We start from the raw sequence: 15175 nt of genomic DNA, 5'->3' as shown, positions 1-15175 counted from the left end.
CCATGGGCTCCCGCCCTTGATGAAAATTCCAGAACTACGATACTCCTCCAGTTCACTGCCTACTCCCAGGGACCGGTCGCAAGGTCAGGGGTGATGTCACTAGGTTCAGGACTCTGTGCAGATCCGTGGACCTGTCTGTTCCCCTCTAAGTACAACCACCTCCTCACACAGGCGCCTTACTCCTGAACCTTCCGCAGTTCTGACCTCTCCTAAAATGGCCGCCCTGCTGTCACCTCTATTTATCACCTTGGACCTGACTTGCTAGAGAGGTCCAGAAGGTTCTAGAACCTCCCATAGCAGTCATGGTCCAGGTGCTGAGGTGACAGTTGGAACCACCATTTTGCGAATCTCACCTTCCTCGCTTATTTACCTCAGTGGAGCACCTTGCGCCTCTCCCTCAGGTAGTGAGGGTGAGGCGCCCAGAACCTCTACATCAGTACCCAAAAAAAGTTTGGTAGACAGAAAGAAATTGAGAAGGGGTCAGGGGACAAAAATAATAATTAAGGAGGGAACTGCCAAAGGGCTGACAGGTCTAACACGCGTCCCCCCCAGCTGAAAGTGGGGAGAGCTACCCAACCCCTTGGGAGACCTCTTCACTAAGGCGGAAATACCTGGAGAGACCGTCAGCATTGGCGTGGTCCACTCCTGGGCGATGTTCCACCCTAAAGTCCATCCCCTGTAGGGAAATGGACCACCTCAACAGCTTGGGATTCTCGCCCGTCATTTGCATCAGCCACCTGAGGGGCCGGTGGTCGGTCTGAACCAAGAAGTGCGAGCCAAACAGGTATGGCCGCAACTTCTTCAGAGCCCACACCACCGCAAAAGCCTCCCTCTCAATTGCACTCCACCTCTGTTCCCGGGGGAGTAGCCTCCTAGATAGGAAAACCACCGGTTGGTCTAGACCCTCGTCATTGAGCTGCGACAGCACTGCCCCAATACCGTGCTCCGACGCGTCTGTCTGGACAATGAACTCCTTGGCAAAGTCAGGGGCCCTGAGAACAGGTGCCGCACACATGGCCTCTTTCAAGGTGTCAAAAGCTTGTTGACATTCCTCGGTCCAGATTACCCGTCGAGGGTGCTTTTTGGAAGTGAGCTCAGTCAAGGGGGCCACAATGGTACCGTATCCCTTGACAAAGTGTCGGTAGTAACCAGTGAGGCCCAAGAAGGCCCGGACCTCTGTCTGTGTCTTGGGGGGTTCCCAGGCCATGATAGTTTCGATCTTGGCCTGGAGGGGCTGCACCTTGCCCCGACCCACCAAGTGACCGAGGTACACTACCGACCCCTGCCCGATCTGGCACTTACTGGCTTTGATCGTCAGACCTGCCTGCTGCAAAGCCTGAAGAACAGCCTGAAGGTGACCCAAATGGTCCTCCCAGCTGCGGCTGAAGACAGCGATGTCATCCAGGTACGCAACTGAAAAGGCTTCCATTCCAGAGAGGACCTGGTTCACCAATCGCTGGAACGTAGCAGGGGCGTTCTTGAGCCCGAAGGGCATCACACAGAACTGGTAGTGACCCTCGGGTGTGGAGAAGGCTGACCTTTCCTTGGCTCCATCCGTCAGGGAAATCTGCCAGTACCCAGATGTGAGGTCAAAGGTACTGAGATATTGGGCAGCTCCCAACCGGTCAATGAGCTCATCCGCCCTCGGGATAGGATGAGCATCCGTCTTTGTCACTGAATTCAGTCCCCTATAATCCACACAGAACCGGAGTTCTGGGGTAGTGCCCGGTGGGGCAGCTTTAGGTACCAGTACTACCGGACTGGACCAGGGACTACTTGAAGGCTCAATCACTCCTAGCTCTAGCATCTTGATAACTTCCTCATGGATGCTAGCCTTCACCTTATCCGACAGTCGGTAGGACTTGGACTTCACAGGTGGGCTGTCCCCTGTGTCCACGTCATGGGTACACAGATGAGTCCTTCCCGGGATAAGGGAGAACAAGGAAGCAAACTTCTCCAGTACCTGGCGACAGTCCTTCCGTTGTTCAGGAGTTAGTGACGGAGAAAGGATCACTCCCTCCACCGATCCATCCTTCTCTTGGGACGCAAACAGATCGGGAAGAGGTTCACTTTCCTCTTCCTCTGACCCATCAGTCACCATCATTAACGTGACCTCGGGTCTCTCTTGGTGAGGCTTGAGGCGGTTGACATGGAGCACCCGATGGGGCTGCCTGGGGGGTCTTAAGATCTACCACGTAGGTAACCTTGCCCTTTTTCTCAACCACCTCAAAGGGACCTGACCAGCGATCCTGGAGGGCGCTAAGCTCTCCAGGTTCCATCACCCACACCTTCTGGCCAGGCTCCAGCTCCACCGGGTGAGCATTTCGGTCATACCATTCCTTCATGACCGTCTGGCTGGCTTCTAGGTTTTCAGAAGCTTGCTTCCACAACCTAGCCATTTGGCTACGAAAGGCCAGCATGTAGCTCACCACATCCGGGGGAAGTTTTCGGGGAGTCTTTTCCCATCCATCCTTCACCAGGCTGAGGGGTCCACGCACAGGGTGCCCGTACAACAGCTCGAAGGGGCTGAAGCCCACTCCCTTCTGTGGTACCTCCCTGTAAGAAAACAGCAAACAAGGTAGGAGGACGTCCCATTTCCTCCGCAGGCTCTCGGGCAGACTCCGGATCATGCCCTTTAAGGTTTTATTAAACCTTTCCACCAGACCATTAGTCTGGGGGTGATAAGGGGTGGAGAACCGGTAGGTAACTCCACACTCCTTCCACATAGCCCGCATGTATGCCGACATGAAGTTGGTACCTCTGTCCGACACCACTTCCTTGGGGAATCCCATCCGGGTAAAAATTCCCATAAGGGCCCGTGCCACCGCAGGTGCAGTAATGGTCCTCAGAGGGATAGCCTCTGGGTACCGTGTGGCATGATCCACCAGAACCAGGATAAACCTGTGACCGGCAGACGTTGGTGGATCCAATGGCCGGACAATGTCGATGCCCACCCTTTCAAAGGGGGTACCAACGACAGGCAGTGGTTCCAGGGGAGCCTTCAGCTTCACCCCTGTTTTCCCACTAGCTTGGCAGGTTACACACGTCCTACAAAAAGTATCGGACGTAATCCTCATCTGAGGCCAGTAAAAATGAGGGACAAGTCGAGCAAAGGTCTTGTCTTGTCCCAAGTGTCCTGCCAAGGGTATTTCGTGAGCCAGTCCTAATAGGAAGGCTCGGTAACGCTGGGGAACTACCAAGGCCCGGGATGAACCATGCACCGGAGCCTTGGGTTCGCTATACAGGAGTCCATCTTCCCAGTATATGTGGAAGTTCCCCGAATCGTTACCCGCTGCCTGGGCTTTGGCCTGCCGCCGTAAACCCTCAAGGGTAGGGCACTCCTTCTGGGCCCGACAAAACTCTTCCCTAGTAGGTCCTCCCTCCACCTGCCAATCTGCAGGGGTCGGTAAGCCCTCCAGGGAAGTTACATCCCCCTCCGTAGACTCCGGGACCACTTCAGTTACCCCATCCACCTTTGGAGGGTTAGATGCCGGGGCAGGCTTCCCCCGACCCCGTTTACCCTTTCCGGCAGCTGGTTGGGCCTTTGTCCCAGGCTCCAACCTCTGTGATTCCCCTCTTCGGGTAGTCATGGACCGAGTGTGGGCACACGTCCACTCAGGGGTCCCCAACATTTCCATGTGGGCCCTGAACTCAACCTCCTTCCACGCCGAGTGTTCAAGGTCATTTCCCAACAGGCAGTCGACCGGCATGGCAGGGCTGATCGCAACTCGTAGAGGACCCGCAACCCCTCCCCACTCAAAGGGAACCTGGGCCACCGGATAGTGACCCTCTCGGTTGTCAGCCATCACAACCGGGTGGACTACATTGGGGACCACCTGCTCTGGGGACACCAGCTGACTCCTTACCATAGTCATGCTGGCTCCTGTGTCCCTCAGAGCCTCCACCCTCTGGGCATTGATGGTGACCCATTGCCTGTACTTAGTAGTATTCGAGGGCATCTGGGTCTTAGGAACCATCTCACAATCCCCTAAGGACACTAAGGTTAGCCCTGCCCACTCACCTCCCTTATCTAGGGGCAACTCCTCCCCGAGCACTACACTCGCCACCCCAGGGGTCTTTCATCCAATGGGAGGGTGTGGTCTCTTGGGACACTTGGCATCCCCCTTATAGTGCCCAACCTCACCACACTCATAACATCGGACAACCCTAGGCTGCTGACCACGGTCAGGATAAGGGGGTTTGTGGGGACCAACCTTAGGAGGGAATCCTACTCCCTTCCCTGGTGAACTCTTTTGGGGGGCTTTAGAGAACTCCCTCTTTTTGTCTCCCCCCTCCTTCTTCTGGGGGGCGCCCTGTCCAGCCCCTTGGAAATTCCCTCCAGTCCCTTTTGAGGATACCCGGGTACTCGCCCAGATATCCGCCTCCTCTGCAAGCTTCCTGGGATTGGTCAGCTTGCTGTCTACCAGGTGCTGACGCAAGCTCCGGAAAACTTTTCTCGAGGAGGTGCTCCTTTAAAATTAAATTGTACAGTCCCTCATAGTCCTTGACATCACTGCCCTGCACCCAGCCCTCTAAGGCCTTCCTGGCATAGTCCAAGAAGTCCACCCAATTCTGAGTGGTCAACTTCTGACTGCCCCGAAACCTCTGCCTGAATTTTTCAGGGGTCAGTCCAAATTTCCTTACTAGGGCTACCTTCATGACGGGGTACCTGGTCTGGTCTGGCTGTTCTAGCGCCAACAAGGCATCCCTCCCCACCGGAAGCATATACCTATACAGGCCACCCCCCCACTGGGCTTCGGGGACCCCATGGGCTCTTAGAGAAACCTCGTAGGCAGCCAGCCATTTTACAATGTCATCCCCTATACCATAGCTAGCAACCACATCTTTGGGCAGGTAGGGCCTGGACTCTCTCGGGACTTCTCTCGGTATGCTGCCACCATTAGGACTGCTGGGGGTTCCAAGTTGAAGGGCTTTGAGCTCTAACTCTTTTAAGTGAAGCTCATGGAGGAACCTCCTCTCCTCCCTCTCCTTTTCCAACCGGGCCAGATCCATTCTAGGCTGCCTCTCTTCCCTTCGGTCTGCTAGGTCAGCAGAGGACAAGCTCCCCCCTGAGGCGCTACTTCCCACCCTTGATGGGGCCCTGGACCCAACGTCCATATTACCGCTCCCAGGGTGAAGAAGGACTTCCGGTTCTTCTAGGAGACCTGGTCCTGGTTCCTCCTCCCGTTTCCCGCTAGGGTGGGCCATAACCCAGGCTCTTAAGCTTGCCTGGAGCTCTGTCTTCTTCGCCCCCTGCTTAAAGAATACCCCCCGTTCTTGGCAGAACTCCTTCAATTGGGCCGCTGTATACTCCTCCAGCCTACCCAATTCGAATTCCATCCTACCAAATGGGACCCCAACACAGTTAACAAGAACTTTACTCAAGAAAGGGAATATACACAGGACAATTTCAAAAATCCTCCAATTAAAAAACAATCTGGAGAAAACTCCAGCCAAAACAATCCAGTGTAGGTGGCGATGCGCGCAAAACTGCTACTAAGCGGATGCAAGCACTGAAGAAGGATCCCACCGCTGAGCACCAATTTGTTGGACCTATGTCCTAGGGGTAGCTTGACCTAAGGTCAACAGGCTTACATCTCCATCAGGCCTCTCGTGCGTGCATCCTACTCAGCTCGCAATCTTGCGCAGCACCACCCAAAAAGGACACTACACCGTTTAAATGTAGAAGTTACTAAAAACTTTATCTCAATTTGTTTTCATTTAAAACATGTTTCAATTAGACCTTACAACCTGCACAATTTTCAGTACATTTTCTTATGAATGTTTCTCTTATCTGGCGGCAAAACCCATCTTTACATTACAGATAAACTTTTCATTCAATGTTTAAAAACTTAACCCACTGTCTCTTTTCAGACTGGCATTCCTAGGTATGTCTTGACCACCCAACATGAAACGTTATTTCCAACTTGGCACCCCTTTACCACCTTCCCTGGGGCCTATGCACAGCACCTGAACTTTAGGATGTCTCCCAGCAGCTTAATTACATATCATTTACTATTGCCTTCCTTTATAATTATGGTAACAGTCCTGGCAGTTAGAAACTAATAAACATTTCAAACATTTCATTTCATCACAATAATGCATAGGCTTTAATCTCCTCGAGGTCTGTGCGTGTTTCTTAAGGATCTCGGCTTCCCAGAAAATAGAAATAACAGGGATATTTATAACGCACCCTAAGCTCAACTGTGGGCCTCGCAGAACTCTCTCTCCCCCTCCCCTCTCTACCAGGCCCTGCTTACGGTACAGTCTTGATTTCCTCCGTGCTCGGTGTCCCGTCGGTACTGGAGCTGCTGTCCCCTCACACCATGGGAGACAGACCCGTTCCTTAGCGCGGAATCCTTTCCCCAGGGACGGCTGGTATCCGGGAACTTCTCAGAGTTCCCGCCCCACAACTGCTGGAACAGTGCCTCACTCCGAACTTCCACAGAGTTCCCGCCCCACAACTGCTGGAACAGTGCCTCCCTCCGCTACGGCTTCCTGACAGCCAGCCGCGGTGAACTGAAGCGGGGGCCCTGGAGGTTTCTCGTACTCCTCTCTGAACACCAATGCACAGCGCAGTCTTCCTCACTCACGTCGGCGAAGGGGCGGCGTTTCGGCCCCTCTTCACGTGATCGGAGGACGGACCCGCCCCTCCCTTCCTCCGGCTTCCTGAAGTGACTCTCCTCACGCTGTCAGCGGCGTCGCCGACCCCCTGCTCTTCTCCTACTTCCGCCCACGGGGCACCACAAGTCCACCCAAAGGACCACCAGACACCCGACGATCCCGGGGTGGCGATGGGGTCCGCTTCAGGGAGGAACTCGTCGCAGGTATTTTACAGTGGGGGGGGGGGTCTGGCGCTGCACTTGCGCTACCGGGTAGGCTCCGGGACAGTTAGACAGAATGGCTTAGTCCTCTTGCTACGGCTGCGGTCCGCTCCTCAACAATTAAAGGTAAAGGAGTTACCGCCAAGGCCAGTCTACTTGTCAACGAGGGGCGACCAGGGAGGTACTCAGAATAAGTTGGTCCTGGGCCACAAGGCTAGTCCCCCTCCATGGGCTCCCGCCCTTGATGAAAATTCCAGAACTACGATACTCCTCCAGTTCACTGCCTACTCCCAGGGACCGGTCGCAAGGTCAGGGGTGATGTCACTAGGTTCAGGACTCTGTGCAGATCCGTGGACCTGTCTGTTCCCCTCTTAGTACAACCACCTCCTCACACAGGCGCCTTACTCCTGAACCTTCCGCAGTTCTGACCTCTCCTAAAATGGCCGCCCTGCTGTCACCTCTATTTATCACCTTGGACCTGACTTGCTAGAGAGATCCAGAAGGTTCTAGAACCTCCCATAGCAGTCATGGTCCAGGTGCTGAGGTGACAGTTGGAACCACCATTTTGCGAATCTCACCTTCCTCGCTTATTTACCTCAGTGGAGCACCATGCGCCTCTCCCTCAGGTAGTGAGGGTGAGGCGCCCAGAACCTCTACATCAGTACCCAAAAAAAGTTTGGTAGACAGAAAAAAATTGAGAAGGGGTCAGGGGACAAAAATAATAATTAAGGAGGGAACTGCCAAAGGGCTGACAGGTCTAACACACATCAACTACCTGGAATTGTTAGCAATCTTCCTAGTGTTGAAATCGTTTCAACTACACCTCCTAGGCAAACCTGTCCTGATCCATACAGACAACATGACAGCAATGTATTACATACAGAAGCAAGGGGGGGACACACACTCTGCAGCTTTCACACCTAGCTCAAAGCATATGGTGATGGGCCATTCCGCAAAAGATATACTTCCTGGCAGAACATCTCCCAGTAAAACACAGCCAGATTGCAGATCTGCTCTGCCGCCAAGCACAGTAGATAAACGAATGGGAACTTCACCCTCAAGTTCTTCTTCCGTTCTTTCGCATGTGGGGACACCCAGAAATAGATCTGTTCGCAACACACCAAAACGTATAATGCCCATACTTCGCGTCCGGGTATCCACACCCATTGTCCAAAGGCAATGCGCTATGGATAAATTGGTCAGGCAAATTTGCTTCTGCTTTTCTACCTCTCCCACTCATTCCGTTAGTGGTTCGGAAACTCAAACAACATTCCCTCACAATGATCCTAGTTGCCCCAACATGGACAAGGCAACCGTGGGTCATAACTCTATTGGAACTATCAGTAGTTCCGCAGCAAAAGCTACGGCTCTTACCCAAGCTTCTCACTCAGAACCATGGAGAGATCAGACATCCAGATCCCAATTAACTCAACCTTGCGATCTGGCACCTGAAATCTTAGAGTTTGGCTACCTTAATCTCCCACCGGACTGTATGAACGTTATTAAAGAGGCTAGACGTCCTACCACCAGGGCATGCTATGCAGCAAAATGGAAACTATTCGTCATTTACTGCACACACAACAAATTCAACCCACTAGATGCTGCCATATAAAACATCATCTGTTACCTCTTGCATCTACAACAATGTAACCTAGCATATACATCTGTTAGGTTACATCTAGCTGCCATAGCGGCCTATCTACAAAACAGACAACACTTGTCTTTGTTTCGAGTTCCTGCTAGCTTTTACGGAAGGACTTAAAAGAATAATTCCACCAAGAGTTCCACCCTCTCCGGTGTGGAACCTCAATGTAGTCCTTACCAGACTTATGGGTCCTCCTTTTTAACCTCTCCAGAAATGCGAACTACAGTTCCTTACTTGGAAAGTGGCCTTTTCACATCTCTCAGAAGAGTTCGTGAACTCCAGGCATTAACCATACAAGAACCAATTTTACAAATCCATTATTACAAAGTGGTTCTAAGGACTAACCCACAATTTTTACCCAAAGTAGTATCTGCCTTCCATCTGGACCAGTCTGTTGAACTTCCACTGTTTTCCCTTAACCAGATTCAGTGGCAGAACGAGCTCTACACACCTTAGACATTGAGAGAACAAAATCCTTTAGAAAAACCAAACAACTCTTTGTGACTTTCTCCCCACCTCATAATGGTAATCCCATATCCAAAGCAGGAATTGCAAGGTGGATTGTTAAATGCATACAAATATGGTACATCAAAGCCAAACGCACATTAACCATTCCCCCTAGAGCTCACTCTACACGCAAACTAGGAGCTTCTATGGCATTCTTATGGAATATTCCCCAGGATGACATATGCAAAGGAGCAACTTGGGCAACACCACACACCTTCACAAATCACTATTGTGTAGATGTGCAGGCAAAATAACAAGCTAGTGTGGGCCAGGCTGTATTAAAAACACTTTTTCAAACTACTGCAACAGATACAGGTAGCCACCGCAATAGAGGTAAATGCTGTATAGTCTACGCAAAAGTATACAATCTGCAGCTCATATGCCTCAAACGGAAAATGCTACTTACCAGTATGCATCTGTTCTTGGTATGTAGAGCTGCAGAGTTGTATACGCCCACCCGCCTCCCCGGATACCTCGATCTGTTCCAGTAATATCTTAATTAGATACATTACACATGGACATCTTTCTACTTCTCACTACTCCATCGTAACCCTGCGTGGCAAAAACAATCTAAGGATGGAGTCTATGCCCATGCACACTCTGGACCGAAGGAGGAGTCACCAGCCTCGTGACTACAAAAACTTCTTCGAAGACAAGAACAGATGCATACTGGTAAGTAGCATTTTCCTTCTTTTTTTTATACATAATCAGTTAAATTACTCAAATGCATTATTCCTGTATGCTCTCTGAGGGGTTGAAACGGAGTGTTTGTGCCAGGATTTCAGTAGGTTTGTACAGGATTGCCTTTAGGCCACAAGCCAAGTGAAATAAACGACAATAAAAATGCGATGCGATGTGGCACTTTGTATTGACAAAATGCAGGTGTGGCATAGACATCTGCATTGTTACGATAGGCACGGTGGTTTATAGTCAAAATTCAGTTGTCCTACAGCTTCAATCCATCTTTCGCAGGAGTGGTCCATCTTACAGGTGATGTTCCCAGTGTCTCCTTCTATCCCGTTGATTATACATTTAATAACCTTTTTTGGGATGTGTTGTCACTATATCTGTCATTGTTTGAAATGATCTGAATCCTATAGATGGGGTAAACACTTGTCAGCAATATAAACTGTAAGTTACTTGCGTCAGGACCAGAAGACTCTATAATAGTCCAAAAAAAAGGTGCTTACCAGAAACAAATCCGAGTGTGAATTACCTGTGTGACCCATTACCAAAAACACAACGTTTACCTTTAAAAATCAGATTGTTGAGAACCAATCTGTATCTTCAAAAGAAACATAAAAATTAACTGATAGGTTTGGGGAGGCACAACACAATTTCACTGAAAGAGGTGGCTATGATTGCTGGAATAAAAGGTTAAATGCTCAAATGAACTCACCATGTGTGAGTGGTGTATTTTTCAGTTAGTAAGGCAAGATTAATGTTTGCTCGTTTGCAAAATTTAACAATTTGAAGCTATGTATCTAATGCTCCCGTTATCATTATATGAAAATACTTGCAGAAGTATGAGAAGCAAAATTAATGATTGCTTGCTTTCAAAATAAAAAACATTAAAAAATGTAAGTTGGAAAAAACGTTTTGCAAACAAATGTGTAGCCCTAAACAACATTTCTCTGAGTGAGAAGTTAGAATAATTTCTTTGCTCTTGATGTGAGAGGATGTACATCCTCTTAAAACATATCTCAGCTGTACTTATCTTTCATTAATCCGTTGTTATTGACAAATTTTACTGGACCTTTCTTCGCCACAAAAACGTATCTAGCTTTAGCTTTTCCTCACTCTTTTCCAAACACTGTAATTTATTTCTAGTCTCATTGCCCTCCCCTTGAGCCATTTAAGAATGTTGCAACTAAAACAAAATCTGTACACACTATTCTTTAGTTAAACATACAATTTCTGCCATTAACAACTGCAAATTCTATTGCAAGTATATTTTGAGCACTAGTTGGGTGGAATGTACAAATATAGTTAAACAGTGCAGCAGTCTAGGTTCTCTTAGTTCATTCTGTATGGGCAGTAATGATGCCAGTCCAACAAGCACTGTCAGTGGTTCCTAACTCTCATTTTCAGAAATATAGAGACGAGTTAAGGTTATGTGTGAATGGTGTGTCTTGAGTACACGGATCCGTTTCTGTGAATCACAAACTTAATTCTTGAAACACAAAAAATGTAATTGGAAGATAGTTCTTGAAACTGTGAAGTGTAGAAATATTGTATTCCTGGTTGAAATGTTCCGCGCCCATACAGTTCATTAATTTTGAACTGAAAAGGAGGTAGCACGATCATGGCAATGTTTAATTTGTATTTATTGCAGTCGATGTTTTGCCATTTTTCTTTTATTCACAAAAACATTGAAATTGTTTGACCTTGGAAGACCTGACCAGTAGTGACTTACAATTACAAAGGTTTGACAGCATAGCTGTCAAATAAAACTCGTACTAATAATATACATACATGGAGTGAAATTTTGGGTCTGCCCCTTTCATCACTTTATTTTTTCAGCCAGCCCCGTTCAGCCATTGGCTTACCAGTTTAAGTCCTCTCTTCGCTCAACCTAGTGTAGTATTAATATCTTGCATAATGCTGTCGGCTGTTTGGAAGTAACATTTTCCGCCTCCATTTGAGTGCTTACATTAAACTGCACAACGAACTTCTTTACAACTCCTGCTGGCTCCCTTCCCTGTGTCTTGTTTTAAAGTGCTAACAAAAATTAGTCAAACAGATTAAGAAGCTTAACATTGTTTTTCTTGTATTCTCAAGGTTCTTCAAGAGCGTCAAGTGCTCTCCGATCTGAAAGGTCCGTATCCAGTACATCAACTGCAGCATTGCTGCGCCCTACTAAATCCAGCAATGTTCGGGCAGCATGGCTGTAATTCTCGACTCTGCCGTCCAATTTCTAGTTAAACTTACTGAATAAAGTGCACTGTGATATTTTGGGGGAAATAGATAAAGAAAAATGTATTCAGATTGAATGCTCACTTCACTTTGTTATTTCTTAATGTCCATGCTTATATTTATATGTAAGTATATGTAATATAAATACTCCTCAGATGTGTGTATCCTAGTGTACCTCATTACTTCCACACCTTTCTGAAGGGTTTGTTACTTTGATGGATTTCCGTGCCAGAGAGGATAAGAAAACGAACCTTATTTTTATTGCTTCCTAATTACTGTAAGGTTAGTTTATATTGGCATGAAACGTAATGTACTACTGTGGTTGTGGAACTAATCATCAGTTTGCAACTGTCTGTAAAAATATATTCGATCAAGGTGTTGCTAAGGATTCTATCTTTTCCAATAAAAGCAATGTGTGTGCTTTTTAAATATGAAAAGCAACAAGAAGATATATGGTTTGTAACCTTTTCAACATATTTACCAGTATCCAACCATGGCGAGCAACTTCCGGTTTTGTACATCACTTGACTTTGTAAATTGTTTGATTTATGTAATATAATTGTCACAGATGTATTTATGTGTCTGAGCTATTTGTTATTGAATGTTAGATAAATATGCAATGAAGGAACGTTCTTATAGGATTCCTAAACCATATCTTTGAAAGCCTCTTTACCTAAATCATTGTGTATATGGAGTCTCTGCTTTCTGAGAGGACGTGTTGTTGACCATTACATTTTACCAGTACATCTCAGAACTTGATTTCGCACTGAAGGAAACGTTGGCATATTATTACTAACAAGTAGGTTTACTGTGTTACATGTCACCGTGCAATACATTTTTAAAAAAACACATTTCAATGCAGAAGGACAATTTATTAATTGCGGCGTTACCAGATACTGTCTGTTTTGAGCAACTGCTCTTCCGAGCACTGTCTTAGAATCCCAAAAAATAGAAAGGACTATTATTCTATTTAAGAATAATGGACACAACTCCTTCCTTGTGCTTGTAAGCAACTTATCTCTTTCTTTTACTTGCTGGTAGCCAGCTTAATTGATTATGCTCATCCATTAGATAACCAGTTTTGGGAGTTGTTTGTTGAGGTAAACTGAGGTTTTAACAAAAAAGAAGATATGTTTTGATTTCAAATCTTACACCATCTTTAAAAGGTACCCAACCAATACTGCTGCACATTTTTAAGAACTTTACAGCCATAAAATGGAGCCTATACCACCCACTTTGACCTCTACACTATATGTGCTACGAGACGACATAGGGTAGTAGCATATATAATCGTCCCCCTGGCAACATTGGTGCTTTTTTAGACTCATTAGGGGAATCTCTTGGACAAGCTCTGTTTAGATATGCCAACTTTGCACTGCTCGGGGACATAAACCTCCACTTAGAATGTGGTGATAACCCTGTGCTCACTACATTCCTGGAAACTATGACTCCCCTTGGCCTGATTCAACTAGTTCAAGATCCGACACATAGGGCAGGACATGCATTAGATGGGGTTTGCTCTAATTCTTCCTCAATCCAGGTAGAGGCATCTATTCCTCAGGCCTGGTCGGACCATCATTTTATCCTCTTGGCTATCTCAATACCCAAAGCGCCACAAGCAACCAAGAATAGCCATATAGGGGTACCAAAACGGAAATGGCATCTATTAGCCACCAATCCTGGCTTGCCAAAAATTGCCCAAGAAAAAAGCCCGATACTGACTGGAGAGCCAGCGAAAGACTCATCGCTTCAATACCTGGATGAGGGCCATAAGTGATGACTTAATGCCTCTAAAATATTCCCCCAGAGGAGGCAAAATAAAATCACGTAATGACCCATGGTTCACTAAAGATCCAGCAAAGCTCCACCTACATAGTAAACAACTAGAACGTAGATGGAGAAGGGGCTATGAAATGGCTAACCTTCAGATCTTTAAATCATTCAGGAAGCAATACCATGCAGCCATCAAACTTGCAAAAAAAGATTACTTTGGGAATAGAATAGCTATGGCAAAGCAAAACCAAAAAGAGATATTTGCCGTTGTGAATTCTTTTAAGGAGCCAAAAGCCTTACACTCAGAGGTCCCCCCCCTCTCAGTCTCTCTGCAATGACATCGCAGCATTCTTCGAGGAAAAAATCACCAATATCCAAAAAGATTTTTGAACATTAAGAACAGAAGAAGTGGTGAATGAGTTGGGATCAAATCATAGGCAGGATAGACCTTTTCTTTGTACCTTTCAAGCAGTTACCCTATCCCAGACACATGAAGCTATCTTAGCATGTAAATCAGGCTCCCCATAGGATGCATGTCCCCCAATAATATTGCATCACATTATGGATTTGGTGAATCCCGTGATTAATAGGATTGTGAATTCCTCGCTGTCCTCTGGCATAGTGCCTGATGCATGGAAATTCACGATAGTGAAACCCTTAAAGAAAAAACAAAATATGGATTCTTCCAAACTTTCCAATTATAGGCCCATATCCTTACTACCTATTCTGGGTAAGGTCACTGAAAAAATGGTCTATAAGGAACTCTCCAACTTTGTCGAGTCAGCCCAGATCCTCCATCCTCTGCAATCTGGCTTCCGCTCTAAATATTCCACGGAATCAGCCCTATTAGAGATATCTGACACGCTGAAACTCATCACCGACAATGGCAGGAAAGCAGTGCTGATCCTACTGGATCTATCGGCTGCTTTCGATACCATATCCCATGACATCCTTCTGGCCAGATTAATATCCTGTGGCATATCCAACACAGCTCTAGCTTGGATTACATCCTTCCTGTCCAATAGGAAGCAAGCAGTCTCCTTGGGCACCTTTCTTCAGAACGTACTATCAACACAGGAGTCCCCCAGGAGGCCTCACGTATCCCACTCTTGTTTAATATTTACATGGCCCTCTTATTTCTCTCATTTCAGCCTACGGGATTGAGACCACATCCTATTGTGACGATACTCAGCTGATCTTGTCCCTTGAGAAAAACTCCACAGAGGCTGAAGAAAATTTTAAATCCTGTCCCTCAGTGGTCATCACATGGATGAAAAATAACCATCTCCGTTGTAATACGGACAAGACAGAAATCCTGTTGATCGGGAAAGACCATCCCTTTCAACCGAAGGATTGGTGGCCGGAAGAGGCAGCAGCTCCCCCGGCCACAGTGGAGGTAGCCAAAAATTTGTGAGTATGGTTTGACTCCTCTCTTTCCTTCAAACACCATAACCTTAAGGTGGTGGGCACCAGCTTTGGAATGATTCAAACCATGAAAACATTTGAGTTG

At 47.2% G+C, this 15175-nt stretch overlaps 1 protein-coding gene across 6 annotated transcripts in view; it reads left to right on the top strand.

The window, feature by feature from the left end:
- The window catches only part of CFAP97 (cilia and flagella associated protein 97), a 423577-nt gene extending 411112 nt beyond the window's left edge, over positions 1-12465 (top strand). For all 6 annotated transcript variants that reach the window (XM_085641933.1, XM_085641929.1, XM_085641935.1 and 3 more), the window contains one exon: positions 11758-12465. In XM_085641933.1, the coding sequence (XP_085498059.1) occupies positions 11758-11870 (113 nt within the window). In that variant the 3' untranslated portion in view covers positions 11871-12465. The remainder of the gene's footprint in view (positions 1-11757) is intronic.
- Positions 12466-15175: the final 2710 nt, after the last annotated feature.

The sequence above is a fragment of the Triturus cristatus genome, chromosome 2_2 (assembly GCF_964204655.1).
Source record: "Triturus cristatus chromosome 2_2, aTriCri1.1, whole genome shotgun sequence".
NCBI lineage: Eukaryota > Metazoa > Chordata > Amphibia > Caudata > Salamandridae > Triturus > Triturus cristatus.
Note: the sequence above shows the minus strand (reverse complement) of the source record. Positions and strands in the feature narration are given on the sequence as shown.